Source organism: Belonocnema kinseyi, chromosome 7 (assembly GCF_010883055.1).
Source record: "Belonocnema kinseyi isolate 2016_QV_RU_SX_M_011 chromosome 7, B_treatae_v1, whole genome shotgun sequence".
NCBI lineage: Eukaryota > Metazoa > Arthropoda > Insecta > Hymenoptera > Cynipidae > Belonocnema > Belonocnema kinseyi.
Window position 1 is genome coordinate 61,671,893 of NC_046663.1, and position 24,520 is coordinate 61,696,412.

Here is a 24,520-nt window from a genome sequence, read left to right on the forward strand (position 1 = left end):
GGGAACGCAGAATGAGTAGGGATGTGAATGTTTGCAAAAGTATTTTTTTTTAAATTTTACTCTGTTTCAGTACTAAATTCATATGCTTACCGTCCTGGTACTCTGACGAAAAATGAAGGCGAAACATTGAATTGTGATCGGAAGTGGTTTGCTAAAGTGTTTATTTTGCATTGTAAGGTCTTGTCCGCTTCCAAGGCTGGAACCTGATTCTTTTGGATATGTTCATTTTGAACATTCGAATCTTTCGACATCTCTGCACAAAAAAATTATAGTACAAAAATCATATCATCGATTTTTAGTACAATTTCAGGATTACTAGCATAATGAATCGCGCAATTGTGGCATTTTGATTTAAGGGGAAGGTAATCTTTGATAAAAAAAAAGTTCCGTATAACTATGTGTTAGTTAAAGGTTGTTAAACACTCAAGTTTAAGCTTAATGCATATTTCAGACATTTTACATTCTGTAAAAATGAGATTAAACATAATAAATAATAAATAAATAATAAATCCTAAGATTCGTAAGAAAATGCAAAAAGATTTTCGAAGTTTTCAAATAAGTCAAAGAAAAATCTAATAAATTTTTAAGAAAAATGGTTGATTTTATAGTTCTTGAAAATTTGTAGCGAAAATTTAAGTCAGTTTTTTAAGACTTATAGAAGTTTGAAAGTGATTGCAAAATATTTTATAAATTTTCACAAATCTTCTCTAGTCTTAAAATATTTTTATACATTCAAAACTTCCTAAATTAATTTTTCGCAATACAATTTTTTTATTTTTTCGAAACCTTTCAAAATTCTTCAAGAAATTCCCTATTTTTTAATTTTTGAACATCTAAATTTGATTAAAATATTCTCAAATCTGCTCAAATTTATAATTTAAACTTCTAGATACCTTCTAAATGATTAGAATTTTTTCTAATATTTTCAAAATATTCCTAATAATTTTTCTCACTGTTTAAAGAAGTTTTTGTAATCCCTAGAATTGTTTTCAATATTGCCTTAAATTAATTTTGAAACACTATCGTAGAAATAATTTTTTAAAATAAAAAATTACACAACATTTTTCTATGGTGCTTTAAAAATTGTTTATTTTTTTGTAATCCTATTTCGAAATCTGCAAAAATTACATATTCTTTAAAATTTTCTACAACCTGTCCAAATTAAATTTTTTTATTCAAATTGCTTAAAACTCCTAATAGCGATTGCCAAACTGTTAACTACTTTACGTTTTAGTCCTAGTTAAAACTCAAGAATAATTATTACAACTATTTTACTGCGAGATAATATTGCTAATTTTATATTTACGAAGATTTCAGTCTAATTAAAAATCGATTTATCAACATTGGTTCCAAATAACTGTTAATAATGTTTACTATTTTTGTATAATATTCTTTATATAGGAATTTTCTCCAAACTTTAAAATGTTTTTATTAATTATGCATATATTTTTAAACAGTTTTTAAAATTTGTGTTATAGTCGGATTCTACTGTCATGTGATCTTTAGCAACTTAAAAAATTCATACGTAGCCTAATTCATTGACCTCTTAGATTGATATTTTTATATTCACTTGGGTTAACCTTAACATTTTCTTAACATTCATGCGCTTAAAAAATGTTTTGGTTTCGAAAAAAAGCTATTTTCTATAATGGTCAACTTTTTGTCAGCCGAACCTAAATATCTTTTAAACCCACTCAAATTTTTTCTAAAATTTTGTAATCTATCAAAACTGAAATTTTTTGCTTTGTAACCTTTAGCATTCTTTAAAGAGATTTTAAGAAATCACTAAAAATATTTTCAAATCTTCTCTAGATTAAAATTATTTTTGATTTTTTTCAACAATTGTAACATATTTTTTGAATTAATTAAAAAATTTTCTCAAGTTTTAATATATCCTTCAAAATACAAAAATTAAATATGGCTAAAGGCAACTGATGTATGCGACATCTGGCAACCATAACCTTTTAGAAAAATGAAATTTAATTGTGGATGTTTTGTACTTTTTATTTTAGATGGAACGGTTTTCAAACTTGAAAGGTTGAAAAACATACATTATCCAGAGCTTATAGCTATTTATTTATTTTTATTTTATCCATTTTTAAGGGAAAATTATAACTCTTCTAACTATTGATTTTTATATAAAATTGAGATACAAAAGCTTCCTATGAAAGCACAAAAGTTGTAGAAGGTTAAACAAAAATCTTGGGTCTGTGATTTTTCTACCATAAAGTCAACTTTTCCAAGTTAAAAAAAAATACTAAAAAATTTACTATTTTATTGACAAATGGAAGATGATGACTTTAAAATTAGAGTTCGTTCAAAAACTACGTCATGGTATTTTGAAAACTTTTTCCACCCTCCCTGAATTTTCAATGAAAAAGTTGATTTCAAACAAAAAAGTCGAATTTAAAATAAACAGATTTTTAAATACGAAAAAATAAATAATTTCAACCAAAAAAGTATATTTTTTTCAACCAAATAGTTGAATTTTGAATCCAAACATATATATTTTTTAGAAGACAGTTGAATTTTCAAACAAGAAAGATGATTTCCATACAAGAACTTTTCACAAAAAAAGATTATTTTTCAATTTTCAATATTAAATTTTCCATTAGAGGTCAAATTTTTAAACAGAAAAGAATTTTCAACCAAATTGTTAATTTTTTAATCACGTAGTTAAATATTCAACATAAAAAGATATATTTTTAACCCAGTAGTTAAATTTTTAAAGCAAAAAGACAATTGTTTAAAATACAGTTGAATGTTCGATACAAAAAGATGAATTTTGAAAAAAAAAAACATTGATCAAACTGTTTTTTCAATGAAACATAATTTTTTTGAGAAAAATAGTTAAATGCCTAATAAAATAATCTAATTTTCAAAATAGTTACATTTTCAACTAAAATAATAAATTTTCAACAACAATAACACAAAATGATTTTTTATCAAGGAAGTTCAACTTTCAACCAATTAGTTGAATTTTAAATCCTAAAAGATTATTTTTCGACGAATTTAGAAGAAAATAGTCGAATCCTCAATTAAAAAGGAATAATTTTGAAAGAAGTCATTGCACTTTTAACCAGAAAAGATAAAATTTTCACTAGAAGAGATGACATTGCAACCAGGGAAGATTTTTTATTCAAAAGAGAAAAATTATTGTATCCAAATTGTTTTGTTCAATCTTCAATACGAAAATGTAACTAAATAGTTGAATTTTAAAATAAAATCAATTTGCAAAATAAAAGAATTTTCAACAAAATAGTTAATTTTTGAACTATAGATAGATCTTTAACTGATAAATTTAATTTTTACACAAATAGTTGAATATTTAAGCCAAAAAGGCGAATTTCTTAGAAGACATTTGAATTTAAAACCAAGAATTTTTTTACCAAAAAAGATTAATTTTCAATCCAAAAAGACGAATTTTCAACTAAATGGTTAAATTTAGCAAAGATTGAACTTCAAACGAAAACAATTGCAATATTAAGGAAATAGTTAAATTTTACTCAAAAATAAAAGGAATATTTAATAAAGTGTTTAAATCTGTAAGCTGTTGCTTAATTTTTAAACAATAATAATTTTCTACCAGAAGACACGTGTTTATGACAAAATAAATACATTTTCAGCCAAATATCAGGATTTTAAACTAAAAACAATCCATTAAAAAATGGAAGAGTGAAATTTTCAGTTTGAATAAATAATTTTAAAATAAAAACCAAATGAATTATCAACAAAGTAATTATATCTTGAAGCAAACAAAAATAAATCTTGAACAAAGTGATTAAACTTTTAACGAACCATTTGTATTTTCAACGAAAAAAATTTTATTTAATTAAAATTATAAAAGTTTAATTTCAAACTAGAAATATCAATTTCCAGCCAAAAATGAATACTTAAAATTTTTCCTAGAATTTTTAGTGAAAAAGACGAATTCTGAAAAAAAATTATAAAAGTAGACTCTTCAATTCAAAAGAAAAAACTTTTAGCGAAAAATAGCTGTTTTTTTTCATTGGGTTCTATTCATTTTTATTGATAAGAAGGTGAAGAGGAATCGTTTTAAAAAAGAAGGAAAATGGCATTAAAGAAAAAATGTGAAATCTGTATTCAGACACTTCACTTGTGAAATGAAATCACTAGTTGTAATATTTTCAAGAAAAAAAATGTTATGGACATTTTCTTGTGATAGTAATCGATAATTTGAAAAGTGAAATTAGTAATAGAAGATACAAAATTAAAGTTTTCATTTGCAATTGACTTTTATCAGATCAACGAGAAAGGCAAAGCTCGAGAGAAATATCGGTCGAGTTAAATTCAGCTAGAGACAATCCGTAAATTAATTAACGATGTGATTTAAATATAAAAATCTCTCTTGTTCGAAAATATCCCGGGGCTTAATGTTAGTTTATTCATTCCATCAAAAACATTTGCGATGCTCTGTCAGGTACCACTATATGAATATGTGAAAGTAAAGTTGGATTATTAATTTAGGAAAAAAATTTGATTATAAAATATATGAAGAAACTATCCATGTTTTTTTATCATTATAAAAGAAGGGAGGTATGCTCAATTAATTTAATTTAAATTAACTTATTGATTTATTAATAATGAAAACTTAAACTAATTGTTTGGATAATTTTCGTTAAGAATTAATTAAATTGAATAATTCGTTAATTTAATAAAATGGAAATATTATCCAATTAAAATTTGGATTGAGAGGAAGCAGGGGAAGTCATATGGAATAATTCAAAGGGCAGTGTAGGAAGTGAGGGGGAATAATTGGATTGGAAGTGGAGGATGTTAGGGTAAATGAGAGTATGGGGAGTAGGTGAAGTAGAAAAAATGATGGGAAATTAGTGAAAAAATGTAGCAGAAGTGAGGGAAAATGGAGGAAAATAAAAGGTGATTAAGGGAAATAATGAAAATGGAATTACAAAAAACGAAGGGAAATTAGGGGGTGGGAGAAGTTAAAGGAAATGAGGGAGGGGAGGGGACTACATATATGAAAAAATGATGGGGGTATGGGAAGTTAAGGGTCATTAGGGGAGGAGATTAGGGGAAGTCAGTGGAAATAAGGGAGGGAAATTAAGAGAAGTGACAATGAGGTGAAGTAGAGGAAATTATTAGAAATTATGGCGAGTAGGGTGGAAGGACAGGCTGGAAAAGGGATATAGGGGAAGGATAATGTTACATGGGAAAGGGATATGAGGGGGAAGTAGTGGAGAAAGAAGTTCGGAAGTTTGTGGCAAAGGGTGAAATGAGGGGATAGGAAGTAGGAAAATGTAGGGAAAGTAGGTAAATGTAGGGTCAGCAGGGAAAAGAAAGTATCAGACGCAATATAACCTAAAAATCGCCTAATTAATGATTGAAAATGATATAAATCACACATTCAACAAATCATTTGTTTATAAAAAAATTGTTTATTTTACCCTGGTCATCTATCTTATAGCGAAAGTGAGGGGGAGAGAGTGGGAGAAATTAGGTGAGGAAATAAGAGGTAGAGGGGACACGAAGTATAGGCAGTACGGGCAAGTAAAAAGTGAAGAAGTAGAGAAAATAAGAGAAGGGGAAGTAGGGTAAAAGAGGGAAAATGTGGAGAGGGGAGTATGTTAAATGGAGGAAATTCGAACTAGGCAAAGTGAAAGGAAGTTGGGTGTAGAAAGAGCGAAGGAAAAATAAGGGAGAGGGAGTAGGGGAAATAAGAAAAATTTGGGGGAAGGAAGGGGAAATATGGGAAGGGGAATAAGTAGAAAAAAAGAACGGGAAGTAGGGTTAGTGAGGAAAAGCGAATCACCATGAGGGAGCAGAGATAACGAGAAGGAGAGTAGGGTAATTGAGGAGAAATGAGAAAAGAGGTACGTTAATTAAGGGGAAATGAAAGTAGGGAAAGTAGCGTAATTGGGGGCGATCAAAGAGGTTAGGAGAAGTGTGGGAAGTAAAAGAAAGGGTACTAGTGGAAGTAGGGGGCAGTGGGGTGAAGAAAAAGTGATGAGAAATGAGGGGAGGGGGAGTAAGTAGGTGAGGGTGAATGAAGGCAGTAGAAGCAGGATAAGTAAGAAAAAGAAAAGTATGGTAGAAGAGTGGAAATAAGGAAGTTGGAAGCGAAGAAGTAGGATAAAGGACGGGGAATGAGGAGAGGTGAAGCGTGAAAGGTAAAGGGAATGAAAATAGGGAAAGTGGAGTTTCAAATAAGCAAGGAGAATTGAGGGGAGTGGGACTAGAGGAAATGAGAAAAGGGTGATTGGAAGAAATAAGGGAACGGGAATATAGTAAGTGAGGAGAAATGGCGGGAGTAGAAGTAAAGTAAGTGAGGTGAAGGAAAGTATGATAAAAGAGGAAGAGTAGCATAAGTGAGGCAAATAAGGGGAGTTAGGGAAAATACAGAGAGGAGAAGGAAGTTAAATAAGGGAAAATGAGGGGATTAGAGTTAGGGTAAGTGAGGGAAGGAAAAGTAGGAGAAGTGGGAGAAAATTAGGAAAGGGCAATGAGAGGAAGATATGGGAAAATAAATACGCGGAAGTGTAGGTAGGGTTACTAGGGAAGTTCAGGGAAATGTGGGTGGGGAGGTAGTAGAAGAAAAGTCGTAGCTGAGGAAGTGAAGAGTGCAGGTAAATATAGGAGGAGCCGGGAATTAAACGAAAACCAATGACCTTGATCTTTTTCTAGCCGGTTATTTTTAAATGAATATAAATTATTTTTTGACGAATAAAACTTTGAAAAATGTTTTTGATTAATCATGTAAAATATGAAGAGATATAAGTTGTTTTCTGGATATAGAAGACGGGAATAATGAATAATATTCTCATTAGGGCATATCGATGCAGTAAGTTTGAGTTAGTTTCCGGAACGCTTTAATGAACTATACAAATTACATATGCGACGATAACCCACTTTCTTTGACGCTCGATTACCACGCATTGCAATTTTTCTTTTGCGTATGAAAGCAGTTTTCATTTCCTTACAGAAATACAACATTTTTTACATTTTATTTTTCCATTTTTATTTTTATATAAATTGTGGAAAATATGTTGCATTCCAAACCGTTTTCCGTCCGGGAATGAACAATGAAATTGAGAATTGAGAAAAATATGAAAATCTATCTTTTTACACTTCTGTAGGTAACGTTGAGGACGAGAGTTTAGAATTAAATTTCATGTTGAGTTACATAAACAACTGAGGATAGATATAAAAAATCATAAAACCATAACGTCCTACTGGAAGGCTTCTTTATTAATGAATAGTAACAAAAAAACTTTAATTGCACTCATTTCAATTGCAAAAAGATTTTTTTACGTATTAGATTTTCCTTCAATTAATGAGATTAACGAGACTGAAATCGCATCAACTATATAATAATTAGGTTATAAGATATAGCGGTTCGAGCTTCTTACGAAATCCTGATAAACTAGCCACATAATATCGGATTTTCAATTAAGAACTAATAAATCAAAAACTTTTAGTATCCTTTCAATCCTTTACAAAAAGAAAATCTCAGATAAATTACAGATGGAAACTTTTCAATTACTTCGTATTCAGGTTGACATACATTACTTGACTTATTAATAATTAATTTTATGGAAAATGATTCAATAGTTTATCTTATAGAATTTAGAGTTTTAGTAATAAATTTGAGGTTGATATTTACAGAATTTTTCATCCGCATAGATACCAATATATGGTGCTAATATAGGCTCTATAAATGAATGCTAGGAAAATGTTTACATGAATGGTAATATTATAAAAATTAATGAACTTTAGAAAGCTGTTCAACAAATAAACCAGTACAGTATTTCCACTGGCATCATTTTTCCAGAGTACCATTTAATAAAAATAGTTCTAAGCAGAATATTTAATTCGATGTTGCATTTGACATCTAAATTTAAATGACTCGTGAAACGTTAATCTGAATATAAATTACGTGCCGAGATACAATATCTAGTCATTTGAGAGACTGAGGCCCAATTATAACAGCTCACTTGAAATACGATTATGACATTATAGTTGCACAATAACAGAATATTGCAAATTTGTATAGCCGTAAAGAGAAGACAATTATTGTATGCTAATTTTACTCTATAATTGAGTGCTGCAGGAAAGCTGAATTTGTAAAGTAACTATAATATTGATCAAGAGTTATCAGTTTAAGAATAATTTGTACTATACTAAATTTAATTAGATATTGATCCTTATTATAATCGCTATTAAAATATAAGCAGGAAATTAATTTTGAATCTCACCCGGCCTTTTGTTACTCACTGCCACGAAACGAGCGATCATTGAATCACATAAATTAAAAAAGTACTCAACAGTAGATATACAGTTTACGAAAACCTTATGATACTTTATCAAACTGTTATGTTGCGTGGCACTATGATCAGGAAATGTTTCCGCTAGAACCAACACTAACTCATACAGGGCTTGATAAGTACATAAACGTCAAATACCAAGCCAGAAATTGTGTAAATAAATATAGATTGAGGTGGTACCGAAGAATTTTAAAACTATCAATTCCACTTACCGATTTTCCGTTATCACCGCATTATTGTTTTACTTATTGTCAGCTATGATGTGACGACTGTGCCGGCTTTATCGATTTATGTGAAGACAGCCGCTTCACTGGAATGCCACGAACAGCGTTGCGCGCAACAATACCTGGCCATCTTCAGGAACTATAGTCTACGAACAAGTTTCGTTAGAATATTTCAAGTTAGGAATTCATGAATCGAAAGAAATTTTAATAGTTTGATTGGCTTGATATTAATCAATGAAATATATATTATATTCATTAGATTTTAATGTTGAATTGAAGACGAATGATTTCATGGAAATTGCTGGATTTAGAATGGAATTTGTAATGAAAGATTTGTTAGGGCTATATTGTAACTAAATGTTTTTAAATCAGTTTATCGTAAACCGGTTTTAAAGTTCTCCAGATACCGGATCTTCAGTGGTTATTAGAAAGAATGTGGTCATTGGACGACGTTGGTAGGGTAGGGAATTTTTTTCTTTGTCCTACTGTCGATAATACAGAAGGTTGTCAGCAACAAGACATAAGCATATTTTGGAACTAATCTCCGAACCTGTACTGCCAATATTTTTCAACTTGGGAATTCATGAATCAAACGAAATTTGAATAATTTATTTATCAATGAAATATTTGTTACATTAATTAAATTTTGATTTTAAATTAAAGAAGTAATGTTGCTTCATTGAGAATGGAAGTTGTAGTTAAATATTGATCAGGACTACATTGTCAGTAAATATTTTCAACTCAGAATATCACCGACCGGTTTAAAAGTTCTCTGCATTCCGGATTTTTAGTAGGTACAAGAAAAATCGAAAGATGGGGTTATTGACTGAAGGATTGTTTGGTAGGAAAATTACTTTCTTTATCCTACTATCGATAATACAGAAAGTTGCAAACGGATTTAGCTGGGGCTGGGGCAGATATTGATCCTAGAACTGGCAGTCGATTCGAGTGTCACGATTTGTAAAAATTTTATCCTAATAAAGAAGTTTTTTACATTTATTTGTTTACATAAATGTAGATATTTCGTAACATATCCAGTGATAGTTGGGTAGGGAATTTAATTTCTTTGTCCCACTGTCGGCAATACAGAAATTTATGAGCGGATTTAGCTAGGGTAGGTATTGATGCTGGTACCGAATGTGGATACGAGTGCAAAGATTTGTGAAGTAGTTTCTTCACTCTCAAATAGATTGCTATTTCATTTTTCATATTTTTTATCCCAAAGAGATAGTTTTTCACATTTATTTCTTTATATAAATTTAGACAGTTTGTAGCATATCCAGTGAATCAAAAGCGACTGTGTATGTCACTTTTGGTAAGAAAATACTTTTGGTATAAAACAATTCCTTGTTTTCGTATTCTATGCAAAGTTTAGAGAATGTTCTTTAACATCGAAGAAGATATAGAAATAAGTGAAATTATTTTAAAAATTCAATTTAAAGCAATTTAAAGGATGTAGAGGGTTTCAAAGCAATTTAAACGAATGGAAGGAAATTAAATAAAATTCAAAGATATTTATAGAAAGAATATAAAACTTAAAGAAACTTATAGACATTTTTAGGAATTCAAAGAATTAAAAACATTTGAAAATTAATATAATGAATTTAGAAAAGTTAAAAATAAATATAAGGTAATTTAGTGGAATTTCAAGGATTTAAAATAATTCCAAACTACTGAAGAGAATTTAGTCAAACGCAGGGTAATTCAAATTAATCAAAGGGAATTATAAATTAATAATAATTATTAGATGATTTTAAGGGAATTTGAAGGAATTCCAAAAAAGCCAAGGGGATATGAAATATTTACATTACATTAAAGAGGTTCCAAAGGAATGAGAGGAAATTTAAAAATAATGTAATAAGGGTTAAAAGAATTAACAGGGTTAAAAAGTATTTAAACAAACTAAAAAGTTCGAGGGGATATAACATAATTGAAAGCAATTTAAAAAACTGTACTTATATTCAAGGTAAATCAAAGCAATTGAAGGAAACTTGAAGAGTGCAAAAAAATTGTATTATAGAGAATTCAATTAAATTCAGGGTCATTCAGAAAAATTGAAGGAAATTTAAAATACCATACTGGAATTTAACAACATTAAAGAAAATTTTAAAAAATTTAAAAAACCTCAAGAAATTTTATATAAATTCAAGGAAATAAGAAAAAATTAATGATATTTAAAGGAATTTAAAAGCTTTAAAGTAACTCAAAAAAATCCAATTATATGCAGCGTCTTTCAAAAAACAATAGGCAATTTAGAAAAAAGTACGGTAATTTAAGATAATTGAAACTGACTAGCAACAAATATTAAAATTTAATTTAAACTTATTAGAAAGAATTCAATCAAGTGCAGGATAACTTAAAATAATTAAATTGATCACATGAGATTCACAAGAATTTTAAGGAATTCAAAAATGCAAGGAAATTAGAACAAACTGACGTAAATTTCAAAGAATCCTCGTAATTCTGAAATAATTAAAAAAATGCATGGTCATAAACAAAATCTAAAAGACTACACGGGAATTAATCAGGAAGAAGAAAATAAAGGGATTTGGAAGAATTCCAAATAACTCAAGGGAATTTGGAATATTAAAAAAAGAAAGAAATTGTAAAAGAATGGAAGAAGACCAAGAAAAAACTATAAGGCATAGATATGATTCAAAGTATAAGATCGTAAAGGAAATTGAAAAGAGTGCACAGGAATTAAAAAAAGAACGTAATGGAATTTTAAAGAATTCCCAAAAAGTGAATGGAATTCGGAATGTTAAAATAAAAATAAAAGTATTTCAAAAGAATGCAAGTAGACTAAGGAAAAAAATAAGTAGCATTGGTAGGATTTAAAAGAATATAAAGGAATTCAAAAGTGTCAGATCGTAAAAGAAATTTAAAAGACTGCACGCGAATTAAAAAAAAAGAATTAAAAGAAATTTGAAAGAATTTCAAATAAGTCCAGGGAATTCGGAATATTAAAAAAAAGGAATTACAAATATTTAGGATGACTAAGAACAAAAATGAAGAGCATTGATAGGAATCAAAAGAATATATAGGAATGCAAAAGTACAACCCCGTAAAGGACATTTAAAAGACTGCATGGGAATTGAAAAAATAAAAAGAACGTAAGGCGATTTGAAAGACTTACAAAAAATTTAAGTTATTTAAAGAGAATGCAAGAAAATGAAAAGAAAAAAGAAATTTCAAACAAAATAATTTAAAATAATGGAAGGGAATCGCAAAGAATTTAAACGAGTTAAGGGGAATTTCAAAAAGTATAAAAGAATGAAAGAGAATTAAACGAAATAACAGACAAAAAATATAATTCGAGGGGATTATGAACAAATTTAAAGGAAGAAAAAAGAATTCAATGATTTGCAAAGTATAAAACAAATTCAAGTGACTTTAAAAGATAAAATTTTATTTTAAAGCAATCATCCACTTTTCTGGTCTAGATTTAGTATTTTCTACATTGTATTTTTTTTATCGTTTAACAGAACTAATTAATTACCTATCGCTACCATATTATAAAGAAATTCTAAGTAGCGCTTAAAATGGACGAAAGTGGTTAAAATATTCAAAAGTGTCCCATAGATATAAACAGAAACAATCAAAGAAATCCCTGTTTCACTTAGAGGAAAGCTATAAACCATGGCAGGATACTCTTGCCATGATAAAGTTGGAGGTCGGCCTTGGTATAGGAATAGCGAATGGAAATTTATAAACCATACACTGGTTCCCGATGCGCAGGGTACATAGTCTCGAAAGAGACAAATGGCACCGGTTATCTGGAAGGTAGAGGCATAGTTGGTGGCTCTAGATGAGAAAGATGGGATGAAAACATCGATTGCGCGGGGCTTGTAACACCGCGGTACGAACAGAGGGATCAGGCCGAGCGATAAACCAAGCAGCCTGGAAAATGCCGGATCAACGGCGCGATGTTTCAGCAAAAACTGTCTCGAATCAGAGCCACCGAGGGCTCACGGTTGTCTCTTTCACCCCCTATTCTACGCTCATGCCAGCTTTTCTTTTCCTCCCTTACTTTTCAGTAGCGTAGTTATACCTCCTTTTTGGAAAGTTCTCCTTCTCTTACTGAAGAAAAAATTTCAGCAGGTAGTCCATTCAAATTAAATCATTGTTACGAGGACAGCTTTTCATCCTGGAGTAGAGAAGAATAGATTTTCTGATCGTACAGAGAAAATCGTCAGGATAGGTTACTTTAAACAAATTTCCTGCCTCGAATCCTACGGGGAGGATCATAAGTAGGATCTACGAAAAAGAATCTAAATTCTTTCTGGAATTTTACAGAGATGATCGTGAGTGGGGTTTTTATTTAATCGAATTGGATCCCTTCTCTGATCCTACGGCGAGGATCATTAGGAAAGGTTCAATTTAAGGAAAAATTTTATTTGAATTCCTATCCTATAAAATCAACCACTCGTACCTTGTAGGTAGGTAGCAGAAGACCAGGAAATTGATATAAAAGGATAGGATTAGAATAAAATAGAAGAAAATATATTTATAAAGAGGTAGCTGCAGATTGGCCGTAGGTTGCTCTAGTAAACATGAAGTGAGTGTTTCTAGGTTCAGCAAATCGCTGACGATAGTTTAGAAGTGTGGGCATTCAAATGAGAGCATCGTCACGAAATCGCTAACTCCATACCATCGAGGACCTTTACGGCCGCCCCATTAAGCGTTCTCTACCCTCTCCCTGACTTTTATTGTAGTATCATAAGGCAGACGTTAGTTTAATTCGTATTACTTTCCACATAAATCCGGTAGATTTCCAGCAGGGGAACGATATAACGTGACGTATAAAGCCAGGGGACGAGAGAGAAAAAGCCAATGACGTATTCAGCAGAGGGCCACTCAAAGTTTTAAAGTTTCTTTTACTACCCCTGCAGATGAGGAATCTGCCTTCGATTTAGTTCACAGCCTCGTTATTCAACAGTTCATTTGTTTTGTCGATTAAGAATTATAAATAGAGAAATTAATAATGTTCAAAAAATGTCAATCCTGTTAAATCATTTTCTATCATTTCTGTGGAGGAATTAGTGTCCGCTTATATCTTTAGCTCTCAAATGGTAAAATGGGATTTATATGTGCAATACGCCTCTTGTGTACTATTCTCTAAACATTATTCAGATCTCTGACGCAAAGAATCCAGAAAATATTTTCGAAATACATATACTTTCCATTAGCGTAAGACGCTCTAAGGAAGATTGCATTTCTCCTGTTCCGGTAAGCTTGACATTGTGTGAATAAATACATTGCGAACATGGGATCTGATATTGAATATCTCGGTTTCTCCCCCAGGCGTATTTCAAATCCACAGAACAACTTCCACGAGTTTGGAACTCGCGAAATGACAAATGCGCTTTTTCAGTTGTCCTTATTCTTTATTTTTTCATTCGAAAATGCAAATCAACTTTTTTCGTTTTAGAAACCGGAAAATTACATTTAACGATAGGAAAGTTATTTCAATTATATTCGTTCATTAATGATTCTTTTTTCATAAAATTCGTTGATCGTTTATCCATACCCGAATTCTCCTTTTATTTTAGCATTGATGTGACGCTCGGTGACGCATGGTGCGCTGTAGGTGCATATCGGGAATCCATTTTGTAACTGCGATTTATTATCCGTCGGTCGTATTTCATCGAGACAAAATCCGGAAGTGAGGCGAAGTGCCACCATCCCGCAAGATGTGTAGCATCCTAGCTCACTACCGGAAATGGGGGGGGGGGGTGGGTATAAATTGAATCGGGTTCACCACATCCGACGCATAAAACGCTTCGCACGCCCTTTAAATTGTGGACCGTCACCCTCCCGCTACTGCAACGTAGACAACCATTACAGAACGGAAAATGCCAATAACTTAGGAAGAGACAGCGGTTTTACCTCTAGCACGTATTTCAACACCCAAGGTTTACTATTCTTATAATTTCATTTTGTACAGGACATATATTTTGTTCTTTTGTAATTTTTTCATATTTTATTTATGGTAGATTAGGAAACTCATTTTTAAAGGTACCCAATAATAGAACTGATTTTCACTCTCTTGTTGTAATAAGAAATTTAAAAAACCAGAAACACTTGCTCTCATTAGGGGTCGCTAACGTGAATACCTAGGTTTTCTCGTTCGAGAGGATACCTTGGTTGTCGCAGAATCGCAAGAATTTCAATGTGCTCTATAGTTGTCCGCCAACGGTGCACGGGCATAAGATATTGCGACATGCGAACTTCCACGGGGTACAACCCACTCCGATGTGCTTAAGGTACTTGCTACCTATGGGTTCTTGACACGCTAGGATTGTCTTCTGAACACTTATTAAACTCGAGAAATTGCTGGTAGCATTTAGTTTCTCGTACCATATCATCACAAAAGTCTCTTTAAATGCAAAAATATTCCAGTCATGAGGAAGAAAAGACATGTGCTAGCCTTGTGAAACAAATTAAGCTACAACCCATAATCCAATCCCTAATACCAAGAAATATGAATTAAAAAGTATACATTTACAGTTTTGCCGACTATTTCGACAAATTCTAATTTAACAGAGGACTCTTCATCTTGTATAAAGTTTCAGAAACAAAAGGGATTAGAAGTTCTTAGGGGATGGTAACCGAAACCTATAGACCAAGTAATGGAATAGAGATTGGACATAGTGGTCTACGGGATCAGAGTTAGAGTACGGATTCGGACATTGCGAGCTGCGGCCAGCGTGGCTTTAAACTACACGAGGTTTAGGTTCGCCTTTGGTTTGGTTTATGACCCTTGGGAAAGCGATACGTCAACGTCATAATGGGAGCCATAAATCCGACCGGCACGCGCCTAACCTCACTTCTCGAGACCGCATGCAGTTCCCGAATTGCGACGTGTGTAATCCATCCTTGCTTAGACATTGCAAACTCCTGTTCGATGATTCATTGCCTCGCTATGCCAGTGACATTGTACGCCTAGAATTATTAGCTCCTCAAACTGTTGGAAATATCTCATTCCGTGTCCTTGAACTAAGATCATCATTTATGCAGTATTACTATTTTATATTATTTTTCAATTTTTCGCAGGTTTTTTTATCTTTTCTTGTAATGCTGATTATCTTTATTCCTATTTGTAGTTGGTCTTTAATTGACCCTGAGGGATACTTTTAAAAAGGAAAGCTTTTCAGATTTTAGGCATCATTAAGTATTAGTGGAATTTGATAATTAGGAAATTTGGTTTGTTGCTCTTTCTCTGTAATTCTGACCATCCTTTATTGTTTGTCATTACAATTTATCTGTAAATGATCCTTAGGGAAATATTTGAAAAGGAAGTTTATCTTTCTACTGATAAATGTAATTCAAGATACTAGTAGGTATTTTAGAATTGGGAATTTTGATTGTTGTTCTTCTTCTGTAATGATAATCGTCTTTTCTATTTTCTATCCCCATTTGTCTTTAAAAAATTTTTTTTTTAAGTTTCCAAGAGGATAGCATATTTTGAAAATATAACAGGAAACTTAAGTTTCTAAAAGGCAGTTCATGATTGGGAAATTTGATTTGTTGTTCTTTTTTCGTAATGATCATTGAGGACATTTTTTAAAAAGACAGTATCTTTTTTTAATTCTGGGTACCATAGGACAATAGTAGTAAATTGAGGGTTGGAAAACTCGTCTTGTTGTTTATTCTTTCCGATTTTAATCGTTCTTCCTTATGGTTAATTAAATTCATATATAACTGATCCTTTTTAAAATTTCTGAAGTGGATCGTATTTTTTGCGAATAATGGATCTAAAGTATGGCTTACTACAAGGTACTTGATGATCGGGGAATTGGATTTGTTGTTCTTTTTTTGTAATGATGAGAACTGTTCCTTATTTTCATTGTTGTTATTTCTTTGTAATTCTGATCATCCTTCACTCTTTAATGTTAGACTTTATCTTTATAGGATCCTTAAGGAAACAATTAAAAACGACAACATCATTTTCGAATGATGGGCATCTTAGGCATTTCAGGAATATTAGTAAAGATGACTGTGTAAAGCGTTAGAGGTAACAGGGAAGAAGTTAGCGTTTGGCCAACATAGTCGTTTACCGTTCGAAGAGGTGACAATGTGGACAAGGTTATGACCACTAAGGCCTGTTTACATTGCTGTAGTCTGCCACACATATACTTTGCCAAGGATGAGCGGCCTGCTGGTAGTCCGATTTAAGGTGGACGACGATGATGCCCCATAAAATCGCCAGTTAGCGTTTAAAGTAGCCATCCCTGGCTTTTCCAACTGAGCGTTAGTACCAGTCAGCATTAACTTGAAGAACAACGTTTCGCAACAAAATCTCAACTTGTACCATCAATTTGCCTTAAAGCTAAAATAGGATCGTTCAGAAAAATTCAGTTAAGAGATTTTGTTTAGTTATACAAATTCTGAATAGTTGCTTTGCTAGTGGCTGATGGGTGGTGTCCTTTCTGATTAGAATTGCGAAGGATTAATGTTATGATTAGGTTATTGATATCCAGATCAAACTGGATGCCTATAAACAAATAGGCTAACAAGATCCTCAGTCGATAACAGTTACCTTTATTTAAGAAATGGCACACAAAAAACAGAAATCCGGCAGCAGATCCAAAACTTGGAATAACGAACTACGTCAGCTGCCAAATTCAGAAGTATAAAGAGTTTAAGGAATGAATTTTTCTGGGAATCAAGTAGCACTTCGACTTTGAAATTGCCCTGGCAACCTGCAGGCGGCAGTTGAACGAAGTGAATATTATTTCTGTCCCGGGAGTTTTAAACCTTTTTAGTATGCAAACAGACGGTTCTCGTAGCAGTATAATGGCGGTACGCTGGAGCCCGGAGGCTAGTGGGGGTATGTATCTACACGGAGGTCGTATTTTTATGGATGTCTAGTGAAGCCATGGTGTTAACGGACACGTCGGTGGCCGGGGATGGGTTCATCGGGTCCGACTTTAACGCCCCTATAACATAACACCCCGGGTACTGACCGGGGTTTTATACGAACACAAGCGCAAGGAACCCACTACCGTAAGCGATACACCTCCCTCGATATACAATTTTTATAGCCCCACTCAAAAGGTGCGATATGTTTTCTTCCTTCGAAAGCCACTCCTAACTACAGGGGAGGATCTCTAAGAAAAATAACTTTCGAAAATAAAATAGATCCATGTTCCACAACACCACTAGATTACGAACCTCGTAAATATTAGATCTCAATGCAAAAGAATGAGAAGAATTGTATTAGAAGTAGAGAAAAATGTATAAAAATGTTTGGAAACACACTGGTTTGAGTGAAAAAGATTTGTTGGACTTCGAATTGTATGTAAAGTTGTACATTTTTTATTTCTCGTTTTTGTTAACGCCGCCTATTAAATTTTAGGAAGAGTGTTGGTCGCATAAAACCAGGATTTCAGCTAAAGCGAGGGTCGTTTTGCAAAATTCTTGTGTCTTCCAATCTCGTTTTACTAAATGCGCATCAGTTAGAACGGATTTTTATTTCGCCAATTTTACAAATCAAGACTAATATTTTTGATTTGGAACCAGATCTTAGTTGTGGTCATTTTTAGTGATGATTATTGTAATGTAGAAAAAAGTTTAATTAATTTGCAATATAATTTTTATTCGTGTATATGTTACGTTTAACCGGATCCAATTAGTCTATGTATGATAAAGCAAACCCTGATTTAAAAAAAAAAAATATTATATATATATTTTTCTCATTAAATTTCATGTTCACATAGAAATAGAAACTGGTATTCGACTGATAGAGCTGTAGTTCGAAAACTTTTTGTTTTAAAACATCCTCGATTGAAGCAAAAATTCGCTTGTTATCGGATTTTGACATTATTTAGTAACAAGGGTATTAAAGCAAAATTTATAACCGTTTTATGAATAAATTTGGTTAAAAAGGTGCGTTGTAAAAGTATTCCATTCTGGCCAGCATTTGATTCTAGATAAGATTAAAAGTTTGACTAGCTCAGAAAAACCATCCTTACGGAAACAGCAATGAATCCTGAATATCATCAAATATTTTAAGTGTATTCTTGTCATATTTTCTCTTCCTATTCCACTCTATGTTTATCTCACTTCTTACTTCTTGTATATTTTTATTCTTTTTCTTCGTCAATCCTGCTCTTATTCTTCAAAATTCATTTCCTTTGCTTTTCTATTCATATTTATGTACCTTCTCTTTATTTAATTCCTATTCTTCCATGTAGGTCTTAATTTTCCAATAATTTTGATGTATTTTTCATTCTTTTCATTCTTTATAATATTTTCTTCTTCATTTTCTATGCCCCTATCTTTTACTAGACCTTTTATTATTCCTAGTCTTACTACTATTCAAGTCCTTTTCCTATTCTTTTCTCTGTTCGCATATTCATTTATCTTTACTTTTTCTTATTCCTGTTCTTTCCCTTTTTATTCCTTTTTTCTGATGTATTGTATTTTTCTTTCCTTTCTTTTTTTTACCTCATTTTATTGTACCCCTATATTCTCCTATTCTTCTTGATTATTGGTGCTCTTATTCTTGTATAATCTCTCCACTGCTCAATCCATTTCATTGCAATTTCTCTGTTCTTCCTATTCCTCCCTGTTATTATTCCTCTTCTTACGTCTAGTATATTTTCTATTCTTTTTCTTCGTTATTCTTTCTTCTCTATTTTCTGTGCTCCTGCTTTTTTTTCCTTCTGATTATTGCTGCTGTTTTTCCTTTTTACACTCTTTTTCTATATTTCTCTGTTACTCGTATTATTTTTTCCTTTTTATTCCTATTCTTCCCTTTTTATTCTTTTTCTTACCTCTGGTATATCTTCTAATCTTTTACCTTCTTATTTCACTTTCTCCCGTATTTTCTACATTCTTGTGTTTCGTATTCCTCAGGTTCTTCCTATTCGTATTCCTCTTCTTTTTCTTCAAACTCCATTTCCTATTGTGTTCACTATTCATATTAATTCAAATTTTCTTATTTTTCCTATTTTTATTCTGCTTCTTCTTTCTGGAATGCTTTATATTCCATGTCTTTGTTCAAGGCATTTGTATGCTCATAAGAGAATAACATACATTCTTAACGTCTTTTCAGACAAGATGAAGTTAAGAATTAAACCTTTTTCAATTAATTTTTTCTGAAAAAAAGATCTTCTTTAGCGCTCCGCTGGGAATCGAACCACAGAACTTCCGATTGCCGGTCGGGTGCTTTTCCCTCAAGGTACTAGACAGAACGAACGATGAATCATTTTTCAGAAATACACGCATTATTTTTCCAAGTGTTAGAATTCAAATTTCGAGGACTGTATTATCATCCGAGAGTAACACAAATTTTTAACGTCTTTTGAGACTAGATGGAGTCTAGATGGGAATCAAACCACAGTATTTCTGATTACCGATCGGATTATTTTTCTTTAAGCTATTAGAGAGATTGACACAAGAATCCTTTTTCAGAAGTACAAGCATTGTTTTTCCAGGTGTTACAAGTTAAATTTTTCAGGCAACCTGTATTAACATCAGAGAATAACATAAATTCTTAACGTCTTTTCAGGCTGCAGAGTCAAAATTTGGTAAATTAAATTTGTTCTGACTTATAATTTAAAAAAGTTAATTGGATAATTTCAAAATTTCCATTTAGATCATTTCAATTTGACTTGTAACACCTGGAAAACAGTGCTTGTATTTCTGAGAAAAGATTTTTCTTTCGAGCGCTCTAATAGCTTAAGGGGAAATAACCCGGCTGGCAATTAGGAGACCGATGGTTCGATTCCCATCTAGGATCCATTTAGTCTGTAAAGACGTTAAGAATTTCTTTTATTCTCTGATGATAATACAGATTTCTTGAAAAATTAAAAAGGACTCTTCTTTTAATCTCTATAGTAGCTTAGGGGGAAAGCACCCGAATCACAAAAGATGGAATCTTTTTTCAAATAAAATTTAATAAAAAAAATTCTTTGTTATTCTGCTTTTCTTTAGTTATTTTTCATGCTTCTAACTTTCCTTTTTTCTCTCATTATTGCTGCTCTTATTATTTTTTAAAGTCCATCTCCTTTGCTTCCACTATTCATATTCTCATCTTCTTCCTATTCCTGCCTGTTTTTATTCCTTTTTTACCTCTGTTATACTTTATAGTTATATCCTTCATTATTTTACTTTCTCCTCAATTTTCTATATCCCTGTATTTTCATATTATTCTGGTTATTCCCCCTCAAACTAGTGATGGGAATTCCAAATGGGTACTCTGAAGCAAGAGCCCCCGGGTACCCGGCCAGTGACGCATATTACTCTATAACCAAAAAAATAAACGAATGCTAATAGAAAAATTGGGTCTTCATTTTTTACACTTATTAATTCTGTTTATACAGCTAACTTATCAATATTGATAAGACTCAGGGATACCCGGGTACTCGAGTACCCGGAAATCTGGGTATTAACATTTATGGAAATATAATTACCTTTTTTGATTTTGATAACTTAAAAATGTTGAATAGAGAAAACAATACTTTTAAAAGACAAATCATCGAATCAATTTATATCCGTAAATACATTAAAAATTCAATAGATTTAAAACGCAAAAATAATTAATATAAATCAAATTAACAATACATAAGAATTAACTTTTCATTTTGTGTCGTACCAGTGAATTTAATAATATTTTATCCTCAAACTTTAGCGCGTCGTTTTATTAGAGGTTTATTAAAATTTCTCGTTGTCACCTCTACAAATTATTGTCCTCCATAACAGTTTGATTTTTATCGTCCGTCTGTGTACATCACAGCAATTATAATGTGACACTTTTATCAATTTTATTGAAGCCTCCACAAAGTCTTTGAGGCTTCAATTGGGAAAAACTATTATTTTGACTATTTTTTTAAAAAGGAAGTTTTTTATTACACATTAATGTTTTTGACTCGAGTATGACACGAACGATTTTACTTTTATGTTTGTAAAACTCGTGTATTTAATTTTGACATAAGTTATGTCACTCGAAAATTCCATCCCTTTTGAATTATAGATCTCTTTTATCGGCTCTAGAAAAAGACTCGCAGTCTTGGTCGAAACGTAGAGGATTTCTTTTTACATTCTCATGAGAGAAGGTATTACATTTGTGTATAATCCAACCCCCTCAGTTTTTGTCAAATGTGCACGTTTTGAGACCCCCTGTATCCAAAAAAAAGGTTTTTACGAATGTGTCTCGCTGTATGTCTGTATGTCTGTCTGTCTGTGAGCACGTTAAATTTTGAAAAAATCGTTCTATTAGATTGGTCTTTGGTTCACTCTTTTAGTGTCATAAACTAAAGGTCAAGTTAGTTAGTCAGCCATTTTCGATAAAAAGTCAAAAAGTAAGCGCATTTTTAACATTTTTGATAACAGGTTTTTCAAAATTCAAAATTTTTGTGTACGAATGTGATTTTCTGTCATTTTTATTATTCAAGAAGTCGGACAATTTATCCAAATTAATTTTTTTATAAAACCAAAAATTACCAGAGTTATAGCATTTAGGAAATTCCAAAAAACACACGAAAATGACCATTTTAAGCTCAATAACGCATGATATGAAAAACAGTCAAAAAAAGAAAAATGTTGCTTTTTGAGCGCTCTACAACATTATTATAACAAAGTTTTGAATGTTTTTGAAAAATCGAAAATTAAAATTTGGCGAGCATACAAAATTATGGAAAATACAACAATTACATTTTTCTTGTCAAACTTTGCAAAATACGATAAAATGTCGATAGACAAAAATTGTGCATTTAAAAAAGATCTACAAATTTGTTATGAATCACTTTTTGATAAGATTCGTAGTTTTCGCTTTTCTCGTGAAAAAAACAACAGATTTTAGATTTGTGTAAATCCCCCCCCCCCCCAGTTTCAGTCAAACGGTCCACGTTTTAAGACACCTGATTTCAAAAAATAGCTTTTTACTAATGGTTCTGTATGTATATTTATCTTACTTTATATCTGTCTGTCTGTGAGCACGATAACTTTTGAAAAAATTAATCTATTATATTAGCCTTTGGTACACTTATTTAATGTGGAAGAATGAATATTTTTGACACTTTTTGAATTTTCTTGAAAAATCAAAAATTCAAATTTTTCCAGCATAACAAATAATGATAAATCAGAAAATTACGTTTTTTCATTTAACACTTTTACAGCATTTAAAAAAAAATGGTTTCGCACCTGAAAGAGGGACTGAAGTGTAAAAATGAGACCATATGTACTCCTATCTAACACAGTACTGCTGTAGCTTGGTGAACTTTTCAGCATAAAACACCAAAAAACGATGACTCTCGATTGAAACTAATTACCCCTCTCCTTATTAATCGAAGTTTCGTGGGACTGCTGTTGAAACTAGATTCTGCACCCTAGCCGCTTTGAGAGAATCTTTTAGTCAATTATTAGAAGTTGAAGCAATAGAGCACCACAACTGCGATGTAGAACACGATGCGGTAGAAAATTCAATCGATAAAAGGCTGGGTCATTGAGGCTAGGGACATAATTGAGAAGTTAAGAAATGGTACGAATGTTCAGTAGACCGTGTGTGTAAAGTTTAAACCATGAAAATAATATTGAAAATGAGCAAATTCAGTTTATGGATAAAAGAAAAAAGTTGCAATGAAATTTTTTATACAAATTTTTTAGAAATAATGCACATTTTTTAAGACGAGATAATGAAACTACGTTTGTTTTATTACCAATGCGTGTTATGAATTATAATGATATACATTTATGGGAATGATATACAATTTCAGGGATAATCTCGAGTGCGAAGTACGAGATGCGCGATGTGAATGGGTTTGTTAAAGCCAAATGAGCTTTAACAAAAGAGAATTTACAATCGCCAAATTAAAGTTATCGCGAGTACCCACAGTCGCGTGACCTAGGCGCGCCCAAAGGCGCGAGTCGCGCGCATGGCGCGTGATGAGAGTATGCCCGCGAAGCGGCTGGAGTTTTCATTAAATAAAAACGTTTTTTACATGTTACGTTGACTTTTTATCTGATTTCATGTTGAACGTAAGACCGACCATATAGCGATAATTTTCTGAAATTTTTAATTATACTATTACTATTATTAATATTTATTTATATAATTTAAAGCAAGGAAAAATAGTTTTGGATCTGCTTTATCTGGAATTATTTGCATTTGGTAATCCGGTTATTACCTATCATTACTTGAAACTCTCTTCTCTATCATTGACATTACTTTCCACTCTTCCCATCTAAAAAAATTAACATTTATCTTACCCCCCTTTTGAATTGAGACACGTCTTTCCAGATCTATCAGCCCCATCTCTCTAACACACAAGGGGCATCAGAAACTATTCCGCGACAAACAGAGATCTGGCAAAGTATCTCTTCTGTCTCAAGTCTGGAAAAGGAGAGAAAGTAAGAAAGCTTATTGGGGGTGGGAGTCGAAGGCGTTGAAAATCAACCGGGTCAATGCGACCCCCCGACTAGCGTAGGAGGCTCTCGCGAAGACGACACTTGCTGGTCGCCAAGAGCAACGTAGCAACAATCCCGTTTAGTACTTCTGCTGTCGGAGGGAGTAGAACGAGATGGTCGACGAGTACGTTGGTGGGGTTGCTGGAGGATGGGGAAAGGTGGAAGTGGGGTGGATCTGGCAGGATGCGGGGTGGCTAGCTCCGGTGGTGTTGTGGGGTGTTGGGGGTGGGGTGAGCGGGGGCGGCTGGTTGGTGATGCATTGCGCGAACTCCCCGCGGCGAGGTCACGTGACTCGTACCCCCGGCCTATCATTGATCGCTCCCCGGAGAAACGTTGGACACACCGTGCTCGCCGTCCTTCCTACGTCCAATTCGCACCTACAACTGTGGTAACACCGCCGGAACGTCCTCTCGGCTTAATTCGCATCTTGAGACGAGGATTTTCTTGCTCGACATTCAGGACTCGCTCCTGAGTTCAAGTGAGCAATTAGGCTGATTCAATCATTAGGAAAGGTTCATAAGACTTTACGTAACAGCTCAATGGGGGGACGGGGGTCAAAACAATATGTCATGTCGGGGG

At 32.4% G+C, this 24,520-nt stretch overlaps 1 protein-coding gene across 2 annotated transcripts in view; it reads right to left on the bottom strand.

Annotated features, from left to right (window-relative positions):
- LOC117177361 (N-acetylgalactosamine kinase) overlaps positions 1-8,374 on the bottom strand; it is a 62,403-nt gene extending 54,029 nt beyond the window's left edge. For both annotated transcript variants that reach the window (XM_033367995.1, XM_033367994.1), the window contains exons 1-2: positions 8,235-8,374; positions 91-253 (exon numbers count right to left, since the gene is read on the bottom strand). In XM_033367995.1, the coding sequence (XP_033223886.1) occupies positions 91-253; positions 8,235-8,274 (203 nt within the window). In that variant the 5' untranslated portion in view covers positions 8,275-8,374. The remainder of the gene's footprint in view (positions 1-90; positions 254-8,234) is intronic.
- Between the last annotated feature and the right edge of the window lie 16,146 nt (positions 8,375-24,520).